Source organism: Akebia trifoliata, chromosome 3 (genome assembly GCF_017979445.1).
Source record: "Akebia trifoliata isolate Shusen 1 chromosome 3, ASM1797944v1, whole genome shotgun sequence".
Lineage (NCBI taxonomy): Eukaryota > Viridiplantae > Streptophyta > Magnoliopsida > Ranunculales > Lardizabalaceae > Akebia > Akebia trifoliata.
In genome coordinates, this window is record NC_141377.1 from 16,991,801 (window position 1) to 17,007,887 (window position 16,087).

At 34.2% G+C, this 16,087-nt stretch overlaps 1 protein-coding gene across 1 annotated transcript; it reads left to right on the top strand.

The window, feature by feature from the left end:
• Positions 1-2,378: 2,378 nt before the first annotated feature.
• Positions 2,379-3,345, top strand: LOC147406074 (uncharacterized). The gene is made up of 4 exons (XM_086432753.1): positions 2,379-2,508; positions 2,608-2,700; positions 2,795-3,085; positions 3,189-3,345. The coding sequence occupies exons 1-4, from the start codon at positions 2,458-2,460 to the stop codon at positions 3,243-3,245; spliced, it is 492 nt and encodes a 163-aa protein (XP_086288879.1). The 5' UTR covers positions 2,379-2,457; the 3' UTR covers positions 3,246-3,345.
• Positions 3,346-16,087: the final 12,742 nt, after the last annotated feature.

Sequence of the window (16,087 nt, forward strand, 5' to 3'; positions counted from 1 at the left end):
TCTCTCTACTCCATGTATCTTCTCCTCTCCTCTCCAGCTAGGGTTCTAAGGTTTTCGATATTAATGGCGGAAATCAATCTATTATTTCTAATAGGTATCGTCTTTTTCATCTCTCTCTCTCTCTGTATCTTCTCATTCGATTATAGCGATTTAATCAGATTGATTTGAGATCAGATGGCGATTTTCACTTTGGTTTGGTTGGAGATCAAACTGATCTCAATTGTTCCAGTTTATAGATTGATTTAAATATCAAAACCTCCAAATCATGTTTCAGATTTTGATTAAAGATCAAAGAGCTCAGTTTGGTTTTCTTTGATTGAATTCTTATATTTTCTGTATATTTTCTCCAAATATTTGGGATGAGGAATATATGATGCTAATTTTCTACACTATAACAGAGTGGATACTCTATTCTTTTTGATAGTTCAACCATTTAAACATGTAGAACAAGTTCCATAGTTTATTCGTTCAACCATCTCGACTTTTTCGAATGTATTCTGCACTTGCCTTGTCCTTCATATTTATTTCCTTGATGTTTGAGTGTATATCTTAGATCAGCTCTTTCAATTTGAGTAGTTTTGGAAAAAATTTCTAATCTAAAGAGCATCAAATTATGTCATAGTATTGTGTTTATTATGAGGGCTTTTGAGTAGAGAGGGCTTAGTTCCCCATGGCTTAGAGTGCACTTATTCCTGATGCAGGGGGTAGTGTAGGGGCTTTGTAGTGTGCTTACTGTTCGGGGTTCTTGCTTTAGGACTTTAGGTGTTCTTATGAAAAGTGAAAGTAACTAAACATTCATGATTATGTATCTACGTTTACGCAAAAATTGAAGAACAAAAAGAACTACTTATCTCAATTCAAAATGATGCAGAGGCTTCAGCACATAATGTAGTTTAGTTCATAACTTTCCCATTTACTTTGGTTGAAATATTTTTTTACTGCTAATATACACCTTATTCAATCAAATTACACAAAGGTAGATAAATCTTTCTACATTATTTTTTCTATCCCCACATCTCTCATGTGTTTTTCTATTTAGAGAGCCCGACAAACACCTTTTTTCACTGTACTTAATAGCTTTGGATGTCATTCCACTCGCCTACTACCATTTCTAGTTTCATTCCATTCTTCACTAGCACATAATGTACCTAAGTGTTTTATTACAACACTTACAATTGTTAGCATCTACAAATGAAGTTAATTTGCCAACACTGTTTTTCTCTTGTTTATAAGTCAATGTGCTTATACTCAATTCTAAAGATTTTATAATGGTTCAATGATGAAAATTTTCAATTATTTTATAGAGACCCTCTACTCATCAGAGTCTATGTGTTCTTAGCTTGATTGCTTGATGTTTGGTTTATTGTATCTATTGCAGTTGAAGGATCTTTAGATTTTCATTGTTGTGCGTGTTATCTTCCAACTTGCTAAAGAGATCCCTTGCATTTTCGCAATTGTAGTAGCTCTACTTTCTAAGGTATGTTTAGCAAACAAATTTTCATGCCTTGCAAGTTCTTTAGAATAATTCCTAAGTTGTATACGCAAATGAAGTTGTTATGGGCATGAAATGGTAGCAGGTGACTGCTGTTATGACATATGGCTGTTGTGGTATAGGTGGGAAATGGGGAAGCAATTGAAGTTGGGCTTGGGTCAATCTTGTTTCATAGATCTCACCTTCTCTTTTTCCTAAATACTATCATATGGTTTCTTCCCTTTCTAACAAGGTATTTCTTTTGTTTTTTTTTTCAATCTACCCTATTACAATAGGGCTTGGGTCAATCTTGTTTCTGAATCAGAACGGTGGGACAATGTTGTAGCCTACATTGGTGAGACAACTGCTTTGGCTGCAAAAAGATATGGCTTGAAGAATGTATACTTCCCTTCTAACCCTGGTCTTGAAGGGTTATATTGGCCCGCGATGGCCATATGTTTCCCCTTGACATCCTTGATTGGCATGCAATGCCAGAATCAATGAAGGAAAATGCATGGCAGACAACATTGGTATAAATTAATTATAATATAATATTAGATAATTTATGAGTTTAGCATTGAACAATTTTGATTCCATAATTTTCAATTTTCAATTGATTTTTGATACAGGCCAAATTTGACATCCCGCCACACTTAAACAAGTTGTGTTACAATCTATCGGCAAGAAGTGGAGGGATCATAAATGTAAGTTGAAAATTAAATTCTATGATAAATACAAAGATGATGCAATTCGATGTGCCAATCGTCCATCCTATATTTTGGAGACTCAATGGTATTCTCTCGTAGCCTTTTGGAATTCGGAGGAGGGGCAGGTACATTTTATATTTGAAATTTATACATATTGAGTTTTAAAAAGTTGCAAACAAATTATAAGGTACTCTATATATTATATATTTAACTTCTCACAAATTATTTAATGTACAATCTCGAAGTTATAGAAATAAGGCAAATCGTGCTCAACAGACAATGACCCATACGATTGGGACGAAGAGTATAGCTTGTATTAGATATGATGAGGTATATATATATTTTTATTATATTGTCTATCAATTCCGTGCCCAATTATTTATATTATAAATTAATCTTGTTGTCATTGTCTTAATGTGATGCACATAGAAATTAAAGAGTTCAACGAATACTGAGCCAAGTCGAGCAATCTTATTTCTCATGACACACAAGCCCAATGATTTGGTCATGGCGGAGAAGATTGTAAGTTTAATTTTAGATAATTTTCATCAAGCATTAATCAATTATGTTAATATCTGAATTTGAAGATAATAAGAATTTTTAAAATATTTTGCAGGACAAGATAAAAGAACTTTTGAGTTTATTACCAGAAGACTCTCAAGATATTACAGGTCGAAATGATGTATTATCTCAAGTCTTGGGTCCTGATAGACATAGTCGTGTTCGTGGTGTCGGCCTGGGACCGACTCCTAGCAAATTATTTGCATCATATTCTGAAAATTCCTCTAGCGATTCTGCTGAGGTACATAGGTTGAAGAAGAAATTAGAGTCTCTAGAGCAACAACAAATTGTGAGAGATGCTGAGGTGGAGAGACTCAACGAATTGATCATTACTCTAATGAGAAAGGTAAATTCTCACCGATAATAGAATATGTTGTGTTTTAAAATATTTTATTAATAAATAAATATTTATTTATATGACTAATTTGATTAATGTATATGAATTGTAGGTTGATGGGCAGCACAATCAACCCGACAATGATCAGTGTCCACAACAACAACCATGATAGATAGCTTTTGTTTTTTGAGTGAAAAACATGGATTTATAAGCATTGGCTCTTAATTCAATCGACTTATCATTTTGTTGTACTTGTCTCTTAACTAATTTGATTTACTAAGTAATTGAGTTTAATTGACAGGTTGTATAAAAATAGGTATTTAATTACAAATAATTTTAAAATAAAAGAAATTAAAAAAAAAATAAACAAACAAAATCTTATTAGCGGTGGCCATTACCACCACTATAAAGCATTCAAAATTGTATTTATAGCTATGGAAAAAAACTAATTTGCGGCGGTTTTTAACCATCACCATAGATCTTACTCATATCTATAGCGACAGTAATACACTAGTAGCGGCGGTTTCTGACCGTCACTATAGGACTCATTTATATCTATAGCGACGGTAATACAATATATTAGCGGCGGTTTTTGACCGTTACTATAAGATCCACTCATAACCATAGCGACGGTTATACAATCTATTAGCAGCGGTTTTTGACCGCCACTATAAGGCTCATATGGCTTTTAGTGGCGTTACACTTGGCCGTCACTATTACTAATAGCGGCGGTTTTTTGGTTTTTGCGGCTGTTTTTGACCCCGCTAAAAACCTAAAATTTTGTAGTGATTAATCTCAATTTCTTTATGATTGAGTTGTGCAAATGATTAAATGAGTGGGTGCCAAATCTATTCGGATGGACTGATACTATTGTGATACAGTAACTCATCATTTTCTTCATATATTGTAAAGCTTATGCAATGTATTGTTACCATCTATTGTTGATAAAAATGTGATTGCCTCTATTTATTTATTTTTGGTCGGTAATTTTTTATGGCCTCTATTTTATGCAAAGTATTATTTTAAGTTACATTTAAACTATTCCTTTTATGTTATAATGTTTCATTTTAAAGTATAAAATATATATTTTTTAAATATATCTAAGTATAAACTATGGTTTTTTGAAGTTTCATTTAAACTATTTTTTAAAGTACAGGTTTATAGTATTTCATTTAAACAGCCTCTCATTTCCACTGTGAAAAGAGATCTCTCTAAATCTCTTACCATGGTGATGATTTGCAGCCTAGCTTAAAAAGGAGAAAGAGATCAAATCTCTGTTTCTCTATAAATCTCACCAATATATAGTTTCAATGAGAGAGAAATTCTTTAATGTTTCCTTCTACATTTCATATATATGTATATATGTATTCTACCGTTGATTATTATTTAATTATGTAATTAAGTGTTTCTTAATCTGTTTTTTTTTTTTTTTTATACTAAGATACCGGCATAAAATACCCAGAGAAAAAAAATACCATTTGATTTAATATATATTCTACCCATTTAGTACCTGAGAAAACAAATTATAAATACAAAATAATTTCGTTCTCGAGTATGTTTTATTTGAGTAACCTACTTCATAAATCTTCCTTCTATCTTATCTCTTACCTTCTTTCTTCTTTTAAATTCACTTTTCATAGGTGTAACGATCTACAGAGGTACCCATACTCTTTCAGCAAAACCAGCCAACACTTCTAGCTTTACCATCCACCTTAGAGTAGCCTGTAGGATGACAGTTCTTAGCCAAACCACCCAAAAACCTTGTTTCTCTCTCTCTCTTTCTTGTTGCACGCCAGTAGAAGCATATCAGACTGTAGCAAAGCAAAGCAATCAAGTCTTATAAACAACTAGCACCATAGAAGAAAAGCTGATAATATAATATCGTCCGTTAAAGCAACATGAGTTGTTAAAATCTCATGACCAGTAGAAATATCTCCGTATTTAAACCAAATTTAAGGTGAAAATGACCATTCAATTTCAAGAAACAATCTTAGTGGATCATAGACAGCGAGATGTCAATCTTTATGTAACCATTGGCTGTGTTGTTCTGTTTTACACGCGGCCTTAGATCTGAAAACGATACGTCTCTGCCACTATTTGGCCTTTGTTGTTTTTTTTCTTTTTCTGTTATTATGCGTCTGTTGGGTTCGTTTCAACTTTTTGGAATATGTACGGCTTGATCTTAATAGGATTGTCGCTGACGATGATTTTCCAACTCGGCTTCTTGTCTTCAGAGGTGTTGTTTGGACTTTGGAAACAACGTGCTTTTGAGTTCCACTACTACTACTACTACTACTAGAGGCCTACTCTACAATCTAGATGTACCAGGTATCACTCTCAAAATCTCAACCGTGGTTTTATTTAAATTTAAAATTGTTTATTAATAAATATAGACCTCCAAACTTAAATGATTATATTTTTTTTTCTACAAGGGCGTGGATTAATTAGTAGATGCCCCACCAGAGAGTCTTATATTTATAAAGATTATAAATATTTTAGAAAATTAAAAATTAATTATTTTATATAAAAAAAAATGCCAAAGTGGGATGACTTGGTCCAGTTTTTATAAACTCGACTCGTATTTTTATAATATTAGAAGAGTCAACTCGTATCTTGAAAGATTCACCCTCACACTCTCACCCTCTCTAGTTTATAATTATTTACTAATAGGATCAAGATATTTGGTTAACAAGTTTTGTTCTATATGGTTTAGAAGTTTTCAAATGGACTGATTTTTGGTAAGGATTGTCACAAAAAATCACAGTCCATTCTGAAACTTCTATCCTAATTTATAAGTTGAAGGATCATGGATTGTCCTATTCTTTGTAAATCACTTATCATGTGTTCAAACCTCCAAAGCCTCCCGACTTACCTAACAAAAGGGTTGTTTGGATCGGACCAATGCTTAGTGGACTAGTCTATCGGATAAGGCCCAATGGTCTATGGATTGGACACAAACCTAGATATGGTACCAAGGCCCGTTGTCTATAACAATAGCATTGCATAAAAAAAATTTAAATGACTTAAAATAAAATAAAGCATAAATTAAAAAGTAATTAAAAGAGAAAAGATAATTTAATTGATATATTTAGAATTTTATTGAATTTCGTTTTTAGAACTTCTTATATTGATAACTCCATCATAACATACCTTCTAAAAGATTAAAAAATAATATTTCTAACCTATATATAATATTATACTAATTTTGTAAATTTATTAAAATTCAATTTGAGCACTTCTAAGCATTTTTAATTGTAACCTATATTTGGTAAATCTTCCCTAAAGCACTTCCATGACTTTTAAGTTGAAAAAATAAAAAAAAGTTGTAAAATTATGTTTGATTTAAATATTAAAAATATACTTTAAATAAGTAGATAATTAAAAAACCACTTAAAGTAGAAGTCAATGGACAGTAGCTTCCTACTTTTTTTTAATTACTTAGGCGGTGTAAAACATAGGTTTAAATCCCATGAAGTGAATTTCTTTTATATGAGAGCCCTGCAAAGTGAGTTGAGTTCGACTAGCCTTATTAATTTAGTAAGATTTCAACTCTTACTAAAGGTTGTTGAACTCATTTGTGGCATTAAAATCATGATCTAATGGGACAGGTTGTAGATGACAGAATTCTACAAAATTTGAAAGAAAAAAATAAAATAAAAAATATTAATTTTCACCATTAATTTTAATTTAAAATTTTGGAGTTATGTGCTAATGTGCTAATCTATTTGAGCTCAAAGATCCTCGATAAAACTTAAAATCTTACTTAATTAGTAAGGAAAGTGTTTTTCTATTGAGTGTTTCATTATTATGTCTACCTCTTTTCTTTCCCACATTTTCAATCTCTAGTGATGGTACCCTCTCTCTTTCTCTCCATTCATCTCCCTAGATGGTTCTTCATGCTAACTCTCATGTGTTTGAACAAGCATTCTTCCTAAATTTCATAGTCAAACAAATGCATCATTAAAATAAATTTGAAATGCCATCATATGCTGAAAATCTTTAGTTCAATACCCATCTTCATCGCTTGCATATCAAAAAAAAAATTTTAATTAATTAAGTATTTTCATCATTAGTACTACCAAATGAATTTATATTGTTGAAAAGCACTATTACACAAGTTATTTTCATTTAAATGTTTTTACATAAGTAATTGAACAGTTAAAAAAAATAGTACCAAACATAACCTAAATAATAAAAATGAATTTAGACAAAAATAGAAATCTTATCAGAGCTAGAAAATATAAATTGTGCTAAAACTAGGAAATAGAAACAAATTCTACGACAATTAGGAAACGACTTAAGATTATAACTTGATCTATAGATGTCCTACATCAGGCCCCCATTCTTGAAAAGATTTCATCCTCGAGTTCGACACAAAAAGAAACTCCATTGCGAGGATAATAAGGAAAAATGTGCATGTCTTCTAGTAAGTCCACAACGTGACCATTATTACTAATATTTTTGAGGATGCGAAGTGGACCTATCTGATGCGAACCACGTCAAGCATTGATGAAACTTGTAATTCAAGAAAATCTCCAAAGATCATTCTAGAAACAAGTTTGTATGGAACCGCGACCCGTTGCTATGTGAAGCAAAAACCATGGTATTATGAAAACACCACAATCAATTATAGAAGGATTGATTGATAAGTCGAAGGTGAACGCCATGGAAAATTCTGATAAGTTCATAAAGTTCTAAAAGAACCAAAGAGGATTTTCCCTCACCAAATTATCAATAAAAATCTGAGTTGTTTTATTTCAATAAGTTAATGGTTATTTAAATAAAAAAGGTCCACGAATTTTGTAGCTAGAAATCCCCAAATATGCTATCATGAATTCGGAAATAACTAGAAAAGGAAACTAAGAATATCCTAAGTTTGACTCTAAAAATTGAGTCCTAATTTATCCCCTAAAAAACTCGCCTAAATCAACAATAAAAAAAACAAGGAATTCTTGGATTCCTTCCTCCATACAAAACCAAACAAAAAACGAAAGTATCTAAATTAGCATGCAAGCTTTACAACTCAGCAATATAAATTACCAAAATAAAAAATACAAAAAAAGTAAAATAGCTATCTTGAGAAGAATGCCTTTAATAGCAGCCAACTATTCTCTTTAATTCACGCAATATTTGAGTTGTTCTCTTTGAGGAACTTCTTCCAGATCATTCCAAAGCTTGAATCTTGGAAATCCAACCTTATGGAACACATAGAACATCTTCTTTGGGCCTGCAAGAATTCACTTCAGTCCAAATGCCTTGAATGCTCCATTGAGAGTTTCCTTGAACCTTTTAGCTCGAGCCCTTCTAATCCGTTCAATTGGAACTTGAATAGGATCTGTAATCCATTTGTTTGCCGTGCCCTCATCATTCTCCTCCTCTTGGAAAGGATTTGTCCTCAAATCATCACTTACATCAAAAGGAGTTAAATCAGTAACATGGAAAGTGGCACTAATATTGTACTTACTTGGCAAATCCAACTTGTAGGCATTGTCATTGATGCGTTGAAGGACTTGGAAAGGTCCATTTCCTCTTAGAAGCAACTTGGAACGTCTTTGTGCCGGAAATCTTTCTTTCCGCATGTGCAACCAAACCCAATCTCCGGGTTCATAAACCAGCTTTCAGCGCCCTTTGTTAACTTGTTTTGCATATTATTTTATTTTCTTCTCAATGTTGAGTATTGCTTTCTCATGTATCTGCTTAACAAATTCAGCCTTTTTCTTTCCATCTATGTTAGCACATTTAGACAAAGATAATGGCATTAAATCCAATGGAGTTAAAGGACTAAAACCAAAAATAATTTAAAATGGTAAGCATACCCCTGCGAGAGGTTTTTCAAGATGATTGTCACTTGTTCCTTTTTTTATGGTCTATCTCACATCTGTGCAGCTTTAGCCCTCTAGCGGCTAATGAAATCAGTAAATGTTTCCCCATTCTTCTGCTTAGTGGATTTCAAATCCCTTTGAGAAGTTTCTATCTTGGTGTTGTACTTGTACTGGTGCCAGAACATCCTTGACATATATTCCCATGTCCCTATTACAGCTGGATCTTGGGACATTAACCATTGTAGCGTTGATCCTGATAGAGTACGCTGGAACAACAATGTCATCTGTTCATCACTGAGGCCCATTGTACGCATGTTGGTAACATATACCTTAAGCTATATTTTTGCGCAGCCTATTCCATTGAATTTTTTCATTTCTGGCATTATAAACTTCTCGGACAGACGGATCTTAGGGATTTGATTCAAAGCTTCTATTTCTGCTGCGATTCCGTCAATCCCGTTTATGTTCTTCACGACTGTTTTCAACTGAGTCATTCTGTTCACTATTAAAGTGCTCATCATTTCTGTCAAATTCATAAACCTTATCCAGATTCTTAGCTGTGCCACCTTCCGGTCCCTTGCCCCTTTAATTGTCAAGGTGGTCTTTTGTTGACTCAGAGATCTGTTCTAGCACTTCTACCTTGCTCTTTATGCTGTTCATATCCATTGGAAAGACCACCAAGATCTTACGAATTTTCACAAGTTCAGATTCAGAAGTCATTTCTGACAGTTCGCTAAATGTTGATATTCTCCCCAAACAACCTGACTCTCGACTCCAACTAGGTGGCAGACACTTAAATTTAGGCACAATAGGATCCTGAAACCCCATCAAAGGTGAATTAAGAACTGGTGATAGGTAAATGATCCCTTTTGATAGTATTTATTTTTTATAATTGATGAGTTGTGATGGTTGAGCTTATGTCTGATGAGGTGATTTATTGTTAATTAGGGCCTTATTAAAAAAGACTTTTCATTAAAAATCGTACCAATGAAACAAATGCGAACATAAAATAAATGAGGAGAGTCTCCTCTTAAAGCAAAAAACGACTTGATCTAGGACCCTACATGTTCTTCTATTCATCTCTTCTACTTTTTGAATGCTTGTTGAACTTCCGATTCAGTAAGCATCCGATGGTCCCAAGCGATAGCTATGTGTTCCACCAAGTGCATAGTCAACTCTTTAATAGGATGTCGATTTCTCGGGAGCAATGGGATCCATGAAGGGAATCCTATCTGTCTTGGTATCATCCTTGGGTAATAGAAAAATGTATTCAGCATACCAGTGAGCATTACATGATCAGACCCTTTTGAAGCAAGCACGGTGCTTTCATCCATTCTTGATCCCAATCTATTCCAATTTACATCTTGTGTAGTCAAATTTGAGAGCCAGTCCTTCCAGTCTTCCATGGATGTAAAATCCATCAATGTTTCTTTTTCATCGAATTTTTCCCATTTACTTACCTTGATTTGCTAGAATTTTACGATGCGAAGTTGGATACATAACCATAGATAAAGCAAATGTGGACTTCCTCTAAATCCTGCCCCTTCTGGTGCATTCTCATTTGATAATCCCTCAAAAGTCTTGGCAAGTATTGTGGGGACTGGGTTAACCTTGTTTTTAAGTTGTCCAACAATATCTGCGAAAAGTCCGACAACTGATGACCCATCCTAAATGAAATCAGAAAATATGTTGACAATACCCCCAGACATAAAGTAAAATCTCTAGCCTTCCTATGAGGCTCCAGAGCGAAATCCCCAGGACTTTCATGTTTAGGAGTTTGGTGTACTTCTAGAAGTCTTCACTTGTTCAGTAAACCGTGATCTGTAAATCTTCTTACTTTTTTAGGCTTAATCCTAATCCTTTTGAGAGTTCTTTTGTAAATTTGGATTTTAATGGAAGACGAATCATTGGACCCAATGTGCTTATCCCCATAATATTGCAATAATCTTCATGAGTTGGGCAAAGTATGATTGAACCAAAACGGAATACATGGTAATTCCGGTCTCAAAAATTGGTAGTATCACATAAAAGGTTCCAATTGACAGTCACTGATTTGAAGGAGAATACGCTTTTAAGTCCATATGCACCAAAATTGTACTTTTCGACTATGATGAATGCTTCTAAGGCTCGATCCATCAACAATCATACATCATCATGAGCCATCTAACCAAAAGAAACTAACTCCTATTACTAACATATTAAAAACAAGCCATATTTATATTTTGATACGATCTTTAATGTGATTCAGTCATTTTGATTTAAAGAAAGGTCCAATCCATTGAATAGAATTGGTTAGAAAAAGAAGTTCAGTTATCTCATTTGGATCGATTCTACCCAATGGGTTAAAAAAATGATATATCATCTCATTGACATTTTATTAAACCAATTAACTCGATTGGCTCATATATTGATTTGAAAGATCAACTTACCAATCAGACTAATGGGTCAGAAAGCGATTGGTCAACACAACCTCTTAATTACATTTATTGGGTTGGACCGATGTTGCAAGTTCGATTTGAGCGGTGTGGATCGGTCCACCCACTTATCTTTTGGTTAGATTAAAGAAAGGCGATCCTATAGCACTTATGGTCGATTCGAGTCGTGGCCTAGTAGGACCACACCTAAGTTCTAGGCTTACTATATGATTGAGGCTAGGTTAGGACAAAGCTTAGGTCACTTTCGTCAGAAGCACCGATACACTATCCCAGTTTTATCTGGTCAAGCAATACTGGTGCTCTAGTTTGATATACCCGAAGGTACTGTACAGAAGTTGTAGAGTTCACGGGCATCCCCTGTCTCCCGAAGGACCAGGTTAGCTTAGATCCAGCTACTAGGTTTATAAGGACATGGCATGACACAAATATGAGTATGCATGATCGTGAGTGTGTGCAAAGGGACGCGCGGGGCATTTTCGCAAATATTCATCCATATAAATTAAATACATCCAATTATCAGATAAATCAATAGAGATAAACAATTGAATATATCTAATCACATGCCAATGAAAGAAAGGACAAAATCTAATTTAATCTAAGAGTCTTATTGAGTCAACTGGATTGACTCGAGAAAAAAGTCAACCTAAGGATAGTCTTGGATCGGGTCAAATTTGACCCTGAATATCCTCAGCGGAGTCGCCACTGAAATCGTCTCGACCCTCATCTTCTGTTAAATAGTAGATAGGGGTTCGATTACGTATCTCGAGGATTTTTAAAGAATAGGGAGTCACTACCTAGCTTAGGTCTAGGAACCATAGATAACTCCAAAATGGATCGGGTTGATCCACGAATAATGGGTAAGGGGTCAGATTTCGGGTTTCGAAAAGTGTTAGGCACCAAACCCGCCTGATCAAGATGATCAATCTTTACTACGATCCAAAAATATCCTACGATCAACGGGATAAGACTATAGTCCAATCATCATCGATTTATGTCGGGTTTGCCAAATGAATCTTATGGTTAAGATAATTACATAGATTCTCGAGTTTCGTATAATGTAATCCCACAATTTAATAAGGCTTACTAACACAAAAAATTAATGGATCGATTCAGTAACATTTTGGAAGAGTATGAAACCAATTTAATGCCATGTATACAAAAATTAGAGAGTCGACTCACATGCCCCAATTTCGTAGGCAAATTCAATTTTAAATTTCCACTGTACACAAAATCAGTGAATCAACTTGACAATTTTGATTGAAGAAATTTTAATTTTTTAATTGTCATGTGCATTAAAATTGGTGAATTAACCCATGCATTTTTAATCAACGAAATTTGATTTTTTTTTTTTTGTGTCGTCACGTGTACCAAAAATCAGTGAGTTGACTCACAATTTATTAATCAAAAGAATCTTGATTTTTTTTTGAATCGCCACGTGTATTAAATCGGTAAGTTAACCCACATGCCCAATTTATAAAAAAAAATCAATTCAAATTTTCAATGTCCCCAAAATCAGTGAGTCGACTCACAATTTGTTAATCAAAAGAATCTTGATTTATTTTTTGAATCGCCACGTGTATTAAATCGGTGAATTAACCCACATGCCCAATTTTAAAAAAAATAAATTCAAATTTCCAATGTCCCCTAAATCAGTGAGTCGACTCACAATTTATTAATCAAAAGAATCTTGATTTCTTTTTTGAATCACCACGTGCATTAAATCGGTGAGTTAACCCACATGCCCAATTTTAAAAAAAAATCAATTCAAATTTTCAATGTCCCCAAAATCAGTGAGTCGACTCACAATTTATTAATCAAAAGAATCTTGATTTCTTTTTTGAATCGTCACGTGTATTAAATCGGTGAGTTAAACCACATGCCCAATTAAAAAAATCAATTCAAATTTTCAATGTCCCCAAAATCAGTTAGTCGATTTACAATTTTGATCAAGGAAATTTTGATTTTCCAAAATCACCACATGCGCCAAACTTAGTGAATTAGCCCATACATTTCGCAATATCGATGAATTGATCCATTAATATTACAAAATGAGGAAATCAATCCAATAATGTCAATTGGTTGATCCATTAATATTTCAGAAACTTTAAAAAATTGCCATTAGTACCACGTACACCTAAAAAATTGGTGAATTAGTTCAAATGCATAAAAATATGAAATCAAGAATCAATAAAAATAAATAAATAAATAAATAAAATAATTTACCTTCACCAAGTAATTTTGGATGCGTGGATTCCGTAAAAAATAATCGAAATAGCTTGTGAGTTATGCCATGCCACGTTACTGTGGCTGTGATTTCGATTCGCTATTGAAGCTTGATGAAGTGAAAGGAAGGCAAAGAGAGTGAGAGAAAGACGTAGGACTGGCTGTAGCAGTCACGTTTTTGCATTGAGGGCTGCGTTGTAATGGAGATATGAAGGAGAAAAAAAATGGTGATGACGTGAATGGGGTAAAGAAGATGGAGAGGTAGGGGGTGAAAGCGCCCTCGATCCGCGGGGTGCGCGGATCCGCTTTTGACCCTTGAGGTTTGGGAGTCGCCACCTAGTTATTATGGTCTAGGAACCAAACTGACCCTACAATGGATAAAAAAGAACTAGTCTACTATAGAAATCTGAATCCGGAGATCATGTTACGGGGTTGGAAGGTGTTAGGCACCAACCCCGCCCGGCCAATGCCGGTCTCTACTTATACCAAATATAACTACATCGCTAATGATAAAACCCAGATTTAAAAAATAAAAAAATAAAAATCTTACCTTCGATCTGCAAAAGTACTATTCCCTCAGATCTGAAAAACAGTTCCTTGTACTGTACTCCTTGCTTCGCTTTGTCTCCGGATCTGATTTCTGATCTCCAAGGCAAGGTGTCTCTTTCTTGGATCTGGATGCTTCGAATTTGTGGTGGATTTTTGGGGTATTTTTGAAAGGTTTTTGGGTGTTTTTTAGGCTAAAATCGGAGTAAGGGTGTTAGGGAAGGAGTTGGGGCTCCAAAATTAGGGTTTTGGAGGGGTTGTGGGGGCTTCTTCACCTACTTTTCCTAGGGTTTTTTCTTTGATACGAAAATAGGGTGTGGAGGCTCCTATTTATAAAGTTTTTAGAAGCATTTAGGGTTTGATTAGGGTTTCTTTTAGGGTTTCAATTAGGGTTTTGACTTAGTCTTTAGGGTTTTAGGGTTTTGACTTTACTCTTATGAGATTGACTTGATTAGTTTTAGATTAGGGTTTGGATTTAGGGTTTTGACCTTAGTCTTATGAGATTGACTTGATTAGTTTAGATTAGGGTTTTGATTTAGGGTTTTGACCTTAGTCTTATGAGATTGACTCGATTAGTACCTTGACTTCAGTCTTGCTTGATTGACTTTAATTTTGACTTCAGTTTCACTTGATTGACTTTAATACCTTGACTTCATTCTTGCTTGATTTACTTTTAATTTTTGGAGAACCCCCTTCTATTATATCTTTAATTCTTTGGACCCCCAAATGGAGGGGTCCTTAAAGAAATATCCCACGAACCCTCAACAATTTTGCCTGAGAGTCCAATTAATCGATTTTTTAGGTTCAACTTTTTAAATTAATTTCATTGATGTTTCACTTTAATTATTTAATATTTTATTTATTAATTTCGAATTTTTTAATTATGAAAATTGTGAAATTATCGTTTTGCCCTCGGAGATGATTTTTTACGTTTTAAGTCGTTTTTCAATGTTCTAGGATGTTTTGGAATTAGTTTTTCGTAAGGAATTCAATGGGAATGTTGGTTTTTGTCATTTATGAAGTTTTTTGTATGAAATGATCGTGAACTTTATGAGGGGTATTTTTGTAATTTTATCAAATTTTGTGAAAATTGGCGAAGTGGTTTACTTGGTTTCGATTTGTTGTTTTATGTGTTTGAACGGATTTTCCTAAGCGTAATGTAGGCTCTAAGGTTGTTTTGAGGTTAGGGGTATTTTGGTAATTTAATCATTTTTAGTGATTTTTATCGTGAAGCTTCTTTTTGGTTTGCAAGATGATGATTTCTATGTTTCTGGGGTCGTATTTTCCTAGCGTAGCGTGGTTTCTAAGTTTTGTCCGTTCGAGATACCTCATCCGGATTTCTGAAACATATCTGGTAACAAAATAAAGCATTGGAATAGACATCCATCATTGGGAACCTTTGCGATCAGGTTGACGACTTGATTAATCAGGCGGATGCAAAAATGAGGTGTCTACAGATGCCCCTCTTTGGCAGAGGGTTGAAGCAAACTAGATAGCAAATCTATCTTGGTAGATTAGTGCGATATCCGAATGCCAAAGCTAGTGACAGTTCATTTTGCAGCCTGATTTAACAATTCGTCGGGGTATTCGGATCATTGAGCATAAAACTCTCCTCGAACTAGAAAAATGTCAGGTCCTTGAGCGCGAGCTCTCACTGGCAGTGTCAGATCCTTGAATTTTGAAAAATTCTCCTTGACTGATATAACAACTGTGCAAGTGTGTGGGCTCAAAATCTGAGATAGATTTCAAAGAGTTTGAGTTGGAAATGAGTCAAAATGAAGTAAATTTAAACTGAGCGTAAACTGAGCATAAATCCAAGAAAACCCTTGGCGGCAACCGAGCAAGGTCCAAGATAACCCTTGGCGGCAACTGAGCAAAATCCAAGATAACCCTTGGCGAAAACTGAGCAAAGTCCAAGATAACCCTTGGCGGCATTTGAGCAAAATCCAAGATAACCCTTGGCGGCATCTGAGTAAAATCCAAGA